The sequence below is a fragment of the Muntiacus reevesi genome, chromosome 2, assembly GCF_963930625.1.
Source record: "Muntiacus reevesi chromosome 2, mMunRee1.1, whole genome shotgun sequence".
In the NCBI taxonomy this organism is placed as follows: domain Eukaryota; kingdom Metazoa; phylum Chordata; class Mammalia; order Artiodactyla; family Cervidae; genus Muntiacus; species Muntiacus reevesi.
In genome coordinates, this window is record NC_089250.1 from 109,046,817 (window position 1) to 109,062,334 (window position 15,518).

The following is a 15,518-nucleotide window of genomic DNA, read 5'->3' on the forward strand; positions in this document are numbered from 1 at the left end:
AATAGCTACAGTGGAAATAATACAGATGTCCATCAGCTGATGAGTGATAATAAAAATGTAGTATAACCATACAATAGAAAACTCTTTGTCAAGAAAAACAATGAAGTACTGATACATACTACAATATGAAAGAAGCCATTCATTAAAGGCCACATATTTTATGATTTCATTTATATCAAATACCTACACTAGACAAATCTATAGAGACAGAAAGTAGATTAGTGGTTGCCTAAGGCTGGATGGAGGTGGGAAAGGGTTGGGGATAAATGAAGGGAGTGGCTGCTAATCAGTTTCTTTTTGGGGTGATGAAAATGTTAAAAGATTGATTGTGGTGATGGTTGTGGTGGTGTTATTCACTCTTGTCGAACTCTTTGCGACCTCATGGACTGCAGCATGTTAGGCTTTGCTGTCTTTTAACTGTCTTCCGAGTTTGTTCAAACTCATGTCCATTGAGTTGATGATGCCATCCAAGCATCTCATCCTCTGTCGTCCCCTTCTGCTCCTGCCCTCAATCTTTACCAGCATCAGGGTCTTTTCCAGTGAGTCAGCTCTTCACATTAGGTGGTCAAAGTATTGGAGCTTCAACTTCAGCATCCAGTGAATATTCATGACTGATTTCCTTTAGGATTGACTGGTTTGATTTCCTTGCTCTCCAAGGGACTCTCAGGAGTCTTCTCCAGCACCACAGTTTGAAAGCATCAATTCTTCGGTGTTCAGCCTTCTCTATGGTTCAACTCTCACATTCATACATGACTACTGGAAAGACCACAGCTTTAACTATGTGGACCTTTGTTGGCAAAGTGATGTCTCTGCTTTTTAATATGCTGTTCAGATTTGTCATAGCTTTTCTTCCAAGGAGCAAGTGTCTTAATTTCATGGTTGCTGTCACTGTTAATAGTGATTTTGGAACCCAAGAAAATAAGGTCTGTCACTGTTTCTATTTTTTCCCACCTATTTACCATGAAGTGGTGGAACCGGATGCTGTATCTTAGTTTTTTGAATGTTAAGTTTTAAGCAAACTTTTTCACTCTCCTCTTTCACCTTCATCAAGAGGCTCTTTAGTTCCTCTTCACTTTCTGCCATTAGGGTGATGTCATCTGCATATCTGATGTTAATGGTATTTCTCCAGGCAGTCTTGATTCCAGCTTGTACTTCATCCAGCCCAATATTTCACATGATGTATCCTGCATGTAAGTTGAATAAGCAGGGTGACAATATACTGGTGATGGTTGTACAACTCTGTAAATGTACTGGAAACCATTAACCTTTCTCTAGAGTTGACACTATTTTTCACTTTCTTGAAACTCTATCCCTTTGGCTTTCATGACACAGTTCTACCATTCCTTGACCCTGCACTCACACATTCCCTTCTCAGCTCTTTTCATCAGTTGATTTTTCCACCAGCCACAACCTATTTCTTCAACCCAGTCAATTAAACTGAGCACTCATCTCTATGATTTCTCCTTGAACATTTGCTTATCTGCATCTGAGCATCCCATAGATAAGAATTAATTTCTGTCTTGGAGCTGGCTGTCGTCCTCCATTACAGGTATTACTGTAGCAGGAAGGGGGACCCCTCCAGGGCCCAAACTTGGGCTCTTGTCTAACACTTGGAAGTGAGTTGTCCAAGAAGACACATGAGCTGACAAAGCAAGAGATTTTATTGGAAGGGGGCACCTGGGCGGAGAGCAGTAGGGTAAGAGAACCCAGGAGAACTGGTCTGCCACATGGCTCACAGTCTCGGATTTTATGGTGATAGGATTAGTTTCCTAGTTGTCTTTGGCCAATCATTCTGACTTAGAGGCCTTCCTGGTGGCACACATATTGCTTAGCCAAGATGGATGCCAGCAAGAAGGATTTTGGGAGGTGGTCAGACACGTGGTGTCTCCTTTTGACCTTTCTCTAATTCTTCTGGTTGGTAGTGGCTTATTAGTTACGTGTTTGAGACCTCCTGTCATAAAATAACTCACGTAAATGTTTACTATGGTGCCTGGCCAGGTGGGCAGTTTCAGTCAGTGTGCTTCCCCTGACATTACCAAGTCACTTGAGTCAGAAGTCTGGACATGTCCGTCGCCCTCTATTTGGACTGAGTGTCATGTAGATGGATTTCTTACATCTGCCCTCATATCCATCTGTACTGCTGCTGCTTTAGTTCACTTTTAGTTTATCTTTTACTGAGACTCTAAGCTCCCTGAGGTCAGGGGCCATGTGTATTTTCTTCAATCACTGTCTTAATACTTGGCACATGGTATGTTATATAAATATTTGATTGAATAAATGAACTAACAAATGAACTTGTATTTCTGGTTTTTCTCCCTCTGGTCCATTGTTTCTCCTGAGTTTTTCTTGTTGAAATATAAACCTAATATGTCTTTTGCTTATAACCATAAAATAATTTCCCACTGCTTTAGAGAATGAAATCTAAGTACATTGCACATAGGGCCCTCCCTGATGTGGCATTTTTTGTTTTTTCAGCTTCCTACTCTGTATACCTCTTTTCCACCCAATACCCTTTGTTCCAGCTGGGTGGGTCTCTGTCCCCTGAACTGGCCGTAATTTCACATATGCTTCTCCGTCATTGGAAACCTCTTCTTTCTTCCCCAAATCCCATCACTCCTGGAGAACTCTTATGCCTTCTTAGAGTTTCTTTTCCTCTGTGAAACTTGGATGTAACTCTGTTAGAGCATTATCTTGTCTTACAATGGTTTATTCAAGCATTTGTCTTGTCTGTGAAGGGCAAGGCCTGTGTCTCACTTATTTTTTGTGTTCCCATCACACACAGTGTTGTGCATGGCTATTACATATGAAGTTCTCAGTAAGTGCTTGATTAAATGAATGAGTTAGAAATCAGAGTAGGTTAAAGAGTCCTAATTTTTCTGGTATATGTGGCTTTTTAAAAACCTGGTTCTGGGACTTGCCTATTGGTTCAGTGGTTAGGAATCCAGATACATGGTCTGGGAAGATTCCACATGCCGCATGGCAACTAAGTCCCTGGGCCACAACTACCAAAGCCCATGCTCTCTACAACAGGAGATGTCACTGCAATGAGAAGCCTGCACAACTAGAGAGTAGCCCCACTCACTGCAACTAGGGAAAGCCTGTACGCAGCACGGAAAACCCAGTGTAGCCAAAAATAAATTTTAAAACTAAATAAATAGACATTTGGCTCTAGTGTGTTAGTTTTTTTCTTTAAACCCTGCTTCTGCTTTTATTTTTTTATTTTTTAGCCACTCTGGGCAGCATGTGGGATTTTAGTTCCCTGACCAGGGATTGAATTCCCAGCCCCTGTATTGCAAGCATGGAGTTTTGACCACTGGACCACCAGGGAAGTCCCTGGTGTGTCATCTTTGAATGATACAAAAGGAACCAGTGAGTGAGTGGATGAATCACAACTCCGTCATCAACCACTGTAGGAAAACGGTCAAAAGTGTTGCTGATGTTGAGACACATACATTTTCACTACCCTTGTATGACCCACACATAGTTTTGGACATGGCTGCGTATGGAATGGGCTTCCCAGGTGGCTTAGTAGTTGAGAATCCACCTGTCAAGCAGGAGATGAGTGTTTGATCCCTGTGTTGGGAAGATCCCCTGGAAAAGGAAATGGCAACCCGCTTCAGTATTCTTGCCTGGGAAATCCCATGGGCAAAGGAGCCTGGAGGGCTGCAGTCCATGGGTTGGCAAAGAATCAGACATGTTGTTGTTGTTCTGGTGTCATATCTTTCTTGCTTTTTCATCTTGTTAGTGACTCAGCAACAACAACATCCTATCAGAATGGCTGTTCCAAATAATAGATTGGTCAGCCTCATACTGAGCCAAACTAATAGGCAGATGAATGCATATTCTTTTGTCTGGTCACAATCAATAGGTCAGTCAGTTGACCTCATACCTTGGCTCGGCCTACTGTCACCTTAACTGTAAATTAGGGTTATGTTTTCATCATTTGTATCTTCTTGTCTAACTACATTAGCAACTCCTGTTGATTACCATCTCCCTGCCACCATTTTAATATTATGCTCTATAGTTACCACTTGTACAGTACAAATCACTAACACAAGTCCTACTTGCTGTGTTTTGTCTTCCAGTTTTCTTACACTTAGTCTTGCTAAGGGAGACATCTACATTAATATACTTTTTAGTCTGGGAAATGACTTGAACCAGCCAAGCTTTTTTTTTTTCCTTTGGCTAAAAAGAAACCAAATCTCTGTATTATTGAACCAAATTGAGGTAGATGGTGATAGAAGAATATAACAACAGCTGAAGACAAAAGGCTTCTTGCAAATAACTTGGAACTAAAGTCACAGAGTGAACAAAAGATATTTAAATTAACTATGGAACAAAGTAAGAGCTCTTCAAAAGAAACAAGGCTTCCTGCCAAGCCCCTAAAAATGCCCCTAGGTCTTTTACTCATTCACTACCATTATTTCAGTTTATATGTCTAAGGTTGCTTTATTTCTTATCTCATTCTCTTCCCACCACCTAGCAGACACATAGTTGGCACTTCCTGCCTATTCATTGAATGAAGTGGAATTGGACCTCAAGAGTTAGAAGCAATTCTCTGAAGAAGAAAATAAAAGAAATTATTTTAGCATTGAATAGAACCAAAAAATCTGAGTTTAAGCAAAGGAATTCAGTTTGGAAGCCATAAAATGTATTTACTGTAAAGCTGGATTACTTTGAAAGGGTTGTTGTTGAGTGCTGACCTGGAAAACCTGCTCAGGATTTAAGATTATAATATAAAACTAAGACCTATATGTCATTCTTTTTTATTCATTTTTAAAAAACCCCTTACCATACAGGTCTTTTTTTTCCAGAGGGAATAAGGCTTATTTTAAGGTTAAAAAAATCAGGCATCTACTTTTGGCATCTCACAGTCATAAAACATACAGATAAAATGTGTAGGAAATGAGAGCTTTTACATTTTGTATTTATTAATTGTTTTATACCTTCTCTTGCTCACCAAAAGAATTTGAGGTAGAAAATGAGATTGTAAGGTAGAGAAAATAAATTTTCTTCATCAGAGAGCTAAAAGAGAGTTTGGTCAACAGACAGTAGACAAGGAGACCCTTAAAGAGATCATGTAGTATGGAAGAAATAATTGAATAATTTTATGATTTATTTGAGGTCACAAGTACTCTTGCCTGGAAAGTCCCATGGACGGAGGAGCCTGGTAGACTGCAGTCCATGGGGTCGCTGAGAGTCGGACATGACTGAGCGACTTCACTTTCACTTTTCACTTTCATGCATTGGAGAAGGAAATGGCAGCCCACTCCAGTGTTCTTCCCTGGAGAATCCCAGGGACGGGGGAGCCTGGTGGGCTGCCGTCTATGGGGTTACACAGAGTCAGTCATGACTGAAGTGACTTAGCAGCAGCTGCAGCAGTCATTTATTTGGAGCAGGAAATGGTAATCTACTCCAGTATTCTTGCCTGGGAAAAGCTGTAACTAGAAATTAAATAAACAAATTCCCACACATGTGCTCTTAACATGTATGTACCAAATATTTGACATAATTAGTCAAGAATTTTGATGACCTGGTACTGCACAGGTTCAAGAAGCATTTGTCAAGATTACCACTGACCCTCCTGTTTGTTCAGTTGTAGCCTGTATTAGGAAATCATGCGCTTCCCCATATTAACGTTGATCTCCAGGAATAATGTTTTCCTACGAGCCGTGAAGATTCTTGCTAGTTAACAAAGGGCATTTTTTGAATCCCTTTCTGAATTGTTCTTTTTATTTGGAAAAAATAGCTCCTGTAGAAACTGTTTCTGTTTTGATAGTGTGGGGAGAGAGAAAGAAAGTGTTATCTCCTGGTTGATGGCTTAAGAACAGGAAGTTTTGTCTCCGGCTCCCCTCTGTAGACTTTGTCAGCTGTTTACACATAGGAGATGCCTTTCTGGTCCTGCATAACTTTAGAAACTGGCTTCTTTGAAGTTCTTGACTTGATACTTGATTAAGTGATGGAACACGGAATTGAAAAGATCCAGATCTAGAACAAAGGATGACAGCCTTTGAATAAATGGGCAGGTTAAGTTACATAATCCTCTCTGCCTTCACTTGGCATACAAAGCCCTTCCCAGGCTGACTCCAGTTTGCCTTTCTAGCTTTATTTCCTTTGCTGAAGCCTCACCAGCCTGTTTTTCTTGTCTAGTTAACCGTGTGCTCGAACATTTCTGAGCCTTGGCCTGTGTTCTTCTTTGTGCTTGGTCTGTCCGATCCCTTTCTTCTCTGCCTGGCAACTGCTGTCTCTCCAGGCCCAGCTCCCTTCTTCTGTGAAGACACCAAGTAGCAAAGGCAAAAAGCAACATTTATCTAGTAGATGTGTGGAAAGTAAATTAAGGAAGTCTGGAGGCAGGAAGACCAGTTTAGGAAACAGTACAATCCCATAGACCTAAATTGTCCTGTATGGTAGCTGCTAGCCACAGCTACCATAAATTCAAATTAAATGAAAGAAGACAATTTGAAAAGGTTTACATGCCATGTGAATCTAACTATATGGTGTTCAGGGAAAGGCAAAACTGTAGAGACAGTAAAAAGGTCAGTGTTTTCCAGGGGTTTTGGGTGGAGAGGGATGAAAAGGCAGAACACAGGATTTTTAGGGCAATACCCTGCTTGATACCATGATGATGGATACCTGTCAATATACATGTATCTAAATCCATACAATGTATAACACCAAGAGTGGAGTGTAATGTAAACTATGAATTTGGGGTGATTATGATGTGTCAATGGTAGATGCATCAGTTTTAGCAAATGTACCATTCTAGTGGGGGGGCGTTGATAATAGGGGAGGCTATTGGTATGGGGACGACAGAGGATGAGACGGTTGGATGGCATCACTGACGCAATGGACATGAGTTTGGGTAGGCTCCGAGAGTTGGTGATGGACAGGAAAGCCTGGTGCGCTGCAGTCCATGGGGTTGCAAAGAGTCAGACACGACTGAGCGACTGAAATGAACTGAATTGGTATGGCGGTAGGGAGTGTATGGGAAATCTCTGTATCTTTTCCTTAATTTTGCTGTAAACCTAAAACAATTGTTTAAAAAAATAGTCCTATATCCCAATTCATCCCAGGCATAAAGCACTACCATGTGTAAAATAAATAGCTCCCTGTATAGTCTAGGGAGCTCAGCTTGGTGTTCTGCGATGACCTAGATGGGTGGAGTGGAGTGGGAGGGAGGTCCAAGTGGGAGTTATATGTTTGTATACACAGAGCTGATTCACTTCATTGTACAACAGAAACTAACACAAACAGTTTCAGTTCAGTCCTTCAGTCGTGTCTGACTCTTCGAGACCCCATGGACTGCAGCACGCCAGGCTTCCCTGTCCATCACCAACTCCCAGAGCTTGCTCAAACTTATATCCATTGAGTCAGTGATGCCATCTGACTATCTCATCTTCTGTCGTCCCCTTCTCCTCCTGTCTTCAATCTTTCCCAGCATCAGGGTCTTTTCAAATGAATCAGTTCTTTGCATCAGGTGGCCAAAGTGTTGGAGTTTCAGCTTCAGAATCAGTCCTTCCAATGAATATTCAGGACTGATGGCCTTTAGGATTGACTCGTTTGATCTCTGCAGTCCAAGGAACTCTCAAGAGTCTTCTCCAACATCGCAGTTCAAAAGCATCAGTTCTTTGTCACTCAGCTTTCTTTATAGTCCAACTCTAACATCCATACATTATTACTGGAAAAACCATAGTTTTGAATAGATGGACCTTTGTTGGCAAAAGAACGTCTCTGCTTTTTAATATGCTACCTAGGTTGGTCATAACTTTTTTTCCAAGGAGCAAGCGTCTTTTAATTTCGTGGCTGCAGTCACCATCTGCAGTGATTTGGGGACCCTAAATAAAAGTCTGTCACTTTCCATTATTTCCCCATCTATTTGCCATGAAGTGATGGGACAAGATGCCACGATCTTAGTTTTTTGAATGTTGAGTTTTAAGCCAACTTTTCACTCTCTTCTTTCATTTTCATCTAGAGGCTCTTTAGTTCTTCACTTTCTGCCATAAGTGTGGTGTCATGTGCGTATCTGAGGTTATTGATATTTCTCCTGGCAATCTTGATACCAGCTTGTGTTTCATCCAGCCTGGCATTTCACATGAGGTACTCTGCATATAAGTTAAGTAAGCAGGGTGATAATATACAGCCTTAATGTACTCCTTTCTCAATTTGGAGCAAAATATCATAAAGCAATAATATTCCAATGAAAAAGTCTTAATAAAAAAGGTTAAATTTAATGAAAGTGAAATAAAGGTAATTCAGTTCCTCCCTTACACTAGCCATATTTCAAGTGCTCAGTAGCCACACATGGTTAATGGCTGCTGTATTGGGTGGCACAAATGAAACAGAATATAAATAGAGCATTTCCATCGTAATAGAAAGTTCTATTGGACAGCGTTGCCCAAAATCAATTCCCCAAGTAGAAATGGCATTCATTCTACATAAACATGTTTTATGTGTTATACCTTAAAAATAGGACCATTCATTGTATGGAACCTTATTATAGGCTGATTATATTGAAGATCAGAGCAATTATGGATACTGTCACCACAGTTATGAATGCAGCTTAAAATAATATTTAGTGCCCATCACTTAAGTACTTAAAAATAGCTTTTAAATAAGTAGCCCTTGAATATGTTTTTATTGTCTGTTTCTCTTCTTCATTTATCTTTATCTTTACAAAAGAGACAAATATTGTAATAGAATTCATTAAAAAAATTAATTTATTTATTTGGTTTGCCAGGTCTTAGTTGCAGCATGTGTGATTTCTGTCTTCACTGAAGCATGCAGGTTCTTTAGCTGTGGCATGTGGGATCTAGTTCCCGGACCAGGGGTTGATCCCAGGCCACATGCATTGGGAGCTCAGAGTCTTAACCACTGGACCACCAGGGGAGTCCCAATAGAATTCATTCGTTAGTAATTACCTCTACTGGGGTCAGAATACTTGCTATTTGAAAAACTATTTCAGTGGTTTTGCCTGGTATATTCATGATTGTTTTATCTTCTTATCTTTGCTTAAATCTTTGCTATATATCAGCCTTCTGGCATTGCTGCCTTTGAAGACATTTTACTTAATTGACCTACATGTCATTTCAATGTTTTCTTTCTCTCAGTCCACTCCCTGGTCCCTACTTCACCCATTCCAAGAGCAACTCTTCCTCCAAGAAAATGAATTCTCCATTTCTACTTTCATGTCTTGTTTTAAGTCACTACTATCATTCCTCTGGATGACTACAGTAACCTCCTAACTGGTCATTCTGCTTCCTCTTGCCTGCAAAGATCACTTTTCCTTATAACAGGCAAAATGACCTTAAAAAAAAAATCAGGACTTCCCCGGTTGCCCAGTGGCTAAGAATCCACCTGCCAGTGCAGGAGACACGGGTTTGATCCCTGAATTGGGAAGATTCCACCCAGTGCAGTCAAAACTTAAAAAGGAAATCAGATCAAGTCAGTCTCTTGTTTAGCTCTCCTGCTTCTTCTTGTACTTAGAAAAGGTTCCAGATATCTTAACCTGACCTTAAAAAGCTGTTTGTGATCTAACCCCCATGCCTTCTTACCCAGCCTTATCACCACACCCCTCCTCACAGAGCTTTAGCCACTCTGGCCTGTTTAAGGCTCTTTGGGTATACCCAAACTTTCCTGCCTTGGGTCTTTTTCTTGCTTCTCCCTCGGGATTATTCTTTCCCAGCTCCTGCATGAGTAGTTCTTCAGCTTCAGAGTCTCAGCTTCTTTGTCCACTCTGTGGCTCCCAGCTACCCACTCCAGTATTCTTGCCTGGATAATTCCATGGACAGAGGAACCTGGTAGGCTGTAGTCCACGGGGTCGCAAAAAGCTGGACACAGCTGAGCTGCTAACACTTTCACTTTACACTTTCTTTCACTTTTCACTCCAACCACATAGTCTTTATAGCATCATCTTTACTAATACCTGGCATGATTTGTTGTTGTTGTTGTTTATATGTTTACTTGTATACTATCTCTGTCTACTCCCACTAGGATATAACTTCCATGAGGGCAGGAAACTTTGTTTTTACTTCTGCTTTGTGTAAAGAACCTAGAGAGTGACTGCACATGCAGTTGCATTCAGTAAATGTTAATAATGTTGAATAACTGAATACTTTCTAAAGGAGATTTAAGAGGAACTCCCCCAGTTCGCTCACTCTTTCTCTGCGCTTGTCTCTCTCTAGCTTTCTATCTCTATGTATACACAGTGTGTAAGATAAAAGGGATTGCCATTTATCTAAGTGTGAGTATCTTTCTAAGCCCTTTGTGCTTAGAATGAACTAGTGACTTTTTTGCTGCACTTCATCGTTTCCTTCATGAAGTCATGGCCTACAGCTTTTTGAATGGCTAAGTTTTGTTGGAAATTATAGTGAACAATACATCTGGAAATATTCTGTCATGTTTTGATCTGAGAAACTCTAGAGAACTAGCTGCTGATCTGAAAGGCTTTTATTATGATACAGACTGTCTATTGTCTACAAAAGCACTGGCTATTACACAGTGGTATATGTGTCTTGCTTTTTCTGAGCTATTAACTTGAGAGAAAAAAACTTGTATTCATTAACTCATGCCTGGCTGGTAATTCTTGAGAATTACGTATTGTATTATTTATTTTAATTGCCTTACTGTGCATTTGGGATTTTTTTAAACTAGTTTTTCTTTAAACTCAATAAAAAGTTAAATAAATAATAGGATTGAGAAAATTTCCATTCTGGGTTTTAAAAATTTCATAAATTTCTGCATTGATATCTGGTTCATATTTGTGATTTAACATTCCTAAATAGTTTTATATTGATAAAAGGGTAAATTTCACTACCCCTTACATCAAAGTTTGCTTCTTCTATATTACTTTGTAATATGATATAGTTAAAGAAAAATTGACATCCAAGCCCTACATAGGAATGATTTTGAAGAAAGGGTAAGTATGCATACCATTTGTAGTATAGTAAATACGTGTACAAATACACACAATCTGGTTAATGTGACAGTATTTTAAATTTAAAAAGATTTTTTAACCATTACTTTTTGGAAAGATTTTGGTATAAAATGACAAATAATTACTAAAATCATTTGATAGGAAATAATTGCACCTAAGTAACCCAGAGTAATATGTTAATATTACTTTTTAAAAGATAAAAATAAAAGATAAAAATTTTATATTCACATTTTCAGAAAATTAGAAGACAGAGCATACAGATACAGATTCACTCAAATTTTTCAAACATTAATAAACACAATTTGTTTTATATTCTTTCAGGGTTTTGGCCTTATACATAATGATTTTGGGGTTTGTTTTAACCATAGTGTACTTACTATTTTTTATTTATCCTTTTGAATGAATTATAACATCATAAACATTTTCCCATAGTGCTGTGTCTTTATAACCATTGTTTTAATGGCTGCATAGTACTAAGTCTAAAGATAAATCTTAATTTAATTACATGTTCCTCATTGTTGGATAAGTTTTTTAAAAATGTTTTTGCTTTTTTAATTAGCATGAAAGTGAATATATTTTTTTAAAATATTTTTTAAAATATTGTGATTACCACACTTGGTATTATTGCTTATAGGGTATATTCTCATAAATGGAATTCTTAGATAGGACAGTTTCATTTCTTAACACATATTAGCAAATGCTTTTCCAAAGAGAATGTACCAGTTTACATTGCCACCAGCAGGGGGTAAAACTATCTGTTCCATTACAGCATGTCGCATTATATATGATTTCAAGTTGCTCTATGACTGTGTGGATCACAACAAACTGTGGAAAATTCTTCAAGAGATGGGAATACCAGACCACCTGACCTGCCTCCTGAGAAATCTGTATGCAGGTCAAGAAGCAACAGTTAGAACTGGATGTCGAACAACAGACTGGTTCCAAATCTGGCAAGGAGTACGCCAAAGCTGTATATTATCTCCCTGCTTATTTAACTTATATGCAGAGTACCTCATGTGAAATGCTGGGCTGGATGAAGCACAAGCTGGAATCAAGATTGCTGGGAGAAATATCAATAACATCCGATATGCAGATGACACCACCCTTGTGGCAGAAAGCCTTTTAATGAAAATGAAAGAGAAGAGTGAAAAGTTGACTTAAAGCTCAACATTCAAAAAATGAAGATCATTGCATCCAGTCCCATTGTTTCATGGCAAATAGATGGGGAAACAATGGAAACAGTGACAGACTTCATTTTCTTGGGCTCCAAAATCACTGCAGATGGTGACTGCAGCCATGAAATCAAAAGATGCTTGCTCCTTGAAAGAAAAGCTATGACCAACCTAGACAGCATGTTAAAATGCAGAGGCATTACTTTACCAAGAAAGGTTCCTATAGTCAAAGCTATGGTTTTTCCAGTAGTCATGTATGGGTGTGAGAGTTGGACTGTAAAGAAAGCTGAGCACCAAAGAATTGATGCTTTTGAACTGTGATGTTGGAGAAGACTCTTGAGAGTACCCTGGATTGCAAGGAGATCAAACCAATCAATCCCAAATGTTCATTGGAAGGACTGATCCTGAAGCTGAAACTCCAATACTTTGGCCCCCTGATGGAAAGAATTGACTCCTTCAGAAAGACCCTGATGCTGGGGAAGATTGAAGGTGGGAGGAGAAGGGGACGACAGAGGATGAGATGGTTGGATGGCATCACTGACTCAATGGACATGAGTTTGAGTAAGCTCTGGGAGTTGGTGATGGACAGGGAAGCCTGGCGTGCTGCAGTCCACGGGCTCACAAAGAGTTGAACACTACTGAGCGACTGAACTGATGATTAGGGAAAACATCATGTTGATTACTAGTTAAGCTGTGTATTTTCATATATTTGGCTCTAGTTTCAGAGTTCTAATTACTTCACGTATTTTCCCAGTTCCAGTAATGTCAATTATTTTCTGAACAGACATTTTAACCCACCTAACTGGATTCATGTACTTTGTGTAGTCCTTCAGAGATGTGGCAGTTTATGATTAAGCATAAATATATAAACACATACATATTCTCAATGATGAATTTCTTTTTTTTCCTCACTGTGCTCAATGATGCCTTCAAATTAATTACTGTAGAGAAGGGGCTATACTTTTATGTTTGCACTCCATGTTGTTATCCAAGTGTATTATGAAATGAAATATAGGAGCAATCCTGATAATTAAAAAAAAAAACTGGAAATTTTCTTCAAATCTAGAAGCTTAAATGATAGATTATTTGTGATTTTTCCCATATATTTAAGTAATAGTTTTAAAAGTCTGAGAATTTATAGTTGAATTTTGAATCTTTTTTCCCTGTAGGTTGGAAAAGAGACTGTTCAAACCACCGAGGATCAGATTTTGAAGAGAGATATGCCACCAGCATTTATTAAGTAAGTAATTAAACATTCTTCTATTGCTAAGCAGAATAGTCTTTTTGTTAGGAAAGGAAAAATAGTGATTGTAGCAGGAAATTTTAAAATATAAAACTCTGTTTACAGTTGAAATTTCAGTTTTTCATTTTTCAACACTCAAGTTTTCTACTGTTGATTTTATTAATTGGTGTTAAATATTTTTGACATAATTTTTAACCAAACTATGATTTCTGAATTTTGTTTTTCAGAGTGGAAATGATTTAGAAACATTCTGATCTTAGCATGCATGAGTCTGGATTATGTACTAAATACTTTTGCTCAGAAATAACAGTGGATACAAACTTAAAAAAAAATATTGTAACATATTTCAGTAGCATTTTAAATTTAAATTTCTAAACATTTTGACCTACCCTATCTAAAGTAAGCAGAGTTACTAACTTTTGATTAGTTAAAGCTTCTTTATGACAGTCAAGTCCTAAGTAAAAGTAAAGGCTGATGCATAAGACAAAAAAAAAAGAACCAATACAAGTCATTAAGAATAAGATGACTATTCAGTTAAAGAATAAAAGAGGCAAAGAATTTGAATAGGCAGTTCAAACGAGAGGAAATCCAAATAGCCAGTAAACCTATGAGAAAGTGCTCTATGTCATTAGTCACCAGAAAAGTACAAATTGTTATATTATAAGCTCCTAAATTAAGAAGTCTGATGTTGTCAGTTGTTGGTGTGGATGTGGAGTAACTGGAACACCTGCACGCTGCTGTTGGGAATGTAAATTGGTACAACCACTTTGAGAAACAATGTGTTATTAGTAAAGCAGAGGATAGGCAATTTCACTGCCTTCCAGTATGTTCCCTAAAGAAACTTATACCCTTGTACACTAGGATCTATATATAAGAATACTGATATCAACACTGTTCATGATATCTTGTCTATCTACATTGGAATGGATAAAAACAATCATGGTATAGTCATCAGTTGAATATTAGTAGTAAAAAGGAATGAGAATATCTCATTTTAAAATGGTCAATTTTATGAATTAAAAAAAAAGAATGAATGAATCTCAAAAATAATTAGGGAAGTGAATGATAGAGATATAGATATATAGGTGGTGGTTGTTGTTCAGTCGCTAAGTCCTGTCCGACTTTTGGTGACCTCATGGACTGCAGCATGCCAGGCTTCCCTGTCCTTCATATCTTCCAGAGTTTGCTCAAATTCATGTCCATTGAGTCGGTGATGCTATCTAACCACCTCAACATATGTTGTAGAGTCCACTTATTTAAAGTTCAAAACCATGTAGAAATAAATTGTGTTGTTTAAGGATGCCTGTAAGATAAAAAGATAAAGGTGAACAAAGAAATAACACAGAAGTCTGAGTAGTAGTGTTTCGAGGATGAAAAAGGAGGGCTGTATCTGGGAGAGGAATGCAGGGGCTTCTAAAGTGTTAATAATGTTCTATTTCTTGATTTAACTGTTCAGTTACATGAGTGGTTATTTTGTAATCATTCATAGACTTTTGAAATTTTCTGTATCTATATGATATATCACAATTCAAAATAAAGCAAAAAGTATTCCTTTATTTTTATCTTCCTTATGTTCTATTATTTTCATTGAGCAGATGCAAAATTTCACCCATATTGGTGCCTTATTTCTGACTTACTTGAGTGGGTGCTTCTGCAGAACTATGTTTTTGTTAATTCTGCAGAGTGTTCATGTGTTCGGAAGTAAGGTACCAGAAGCATCTGTTTTTTGCAGTCTGTTTTGTGGGAGTATCTTTTCAAACTTGCCTTCCTTGAGCTTGGTGGCCTCCTAGGTTTCTTCCAGGTCTAACCAGTATGAACCTACTTTGTGTGCCATTTCATCTTCATGGTAGTAATTAAGAGTCCAATGCTGGCAGTTAAGTGTATTATAATTAAACTTGCATTTACTTTATAATAAAAACACAACTCTAGCTTATACCCGTTTATCCCTCACCCCCTGGAAGGTACCGAGCATGGTGAGATAGTGTATAGGGAGATTCAGTATCTGGTAAGCGGGACTTGATGAACCTATAAAAAGTTCCTTTCAACCCTTCACATTCAAGTCTATGAATATCATTTGATTGGTAAATGAATTTCTTCAGGAAACTGATATCTGCTTGTTCCCAGAACTCAGTCTGTAAAGAATCTGCCTGCAGTGTAGGAGACCCAGGTT

At 38.3% G+C, this 15,518-nt stretch overlaps 1 protein-coding gene across 2 annotated transcripts in view; it reads left to right on the forward strand.

The window, feature by feature from the left end:
- VCL (vinculin) overlaps positions 1–15,518 on the forward strand; it is a 109,019-nt gene that overhangs the window by 27,509 nt on the left and 65,992 nt on the right. For both annotated transcript variants that reach the window (XM_065922658.1, XM_065922657.1), the window contains exon 2: positions 13,275–13,345. In XM_065922658.1, coding sequence (XP_065778730.1) covers positions 13,275–13,345 — 71 coding nt within the window. The remainder of the gene's footprint in view (positions 1–13,274; positions 13,346–15,518) is intronic.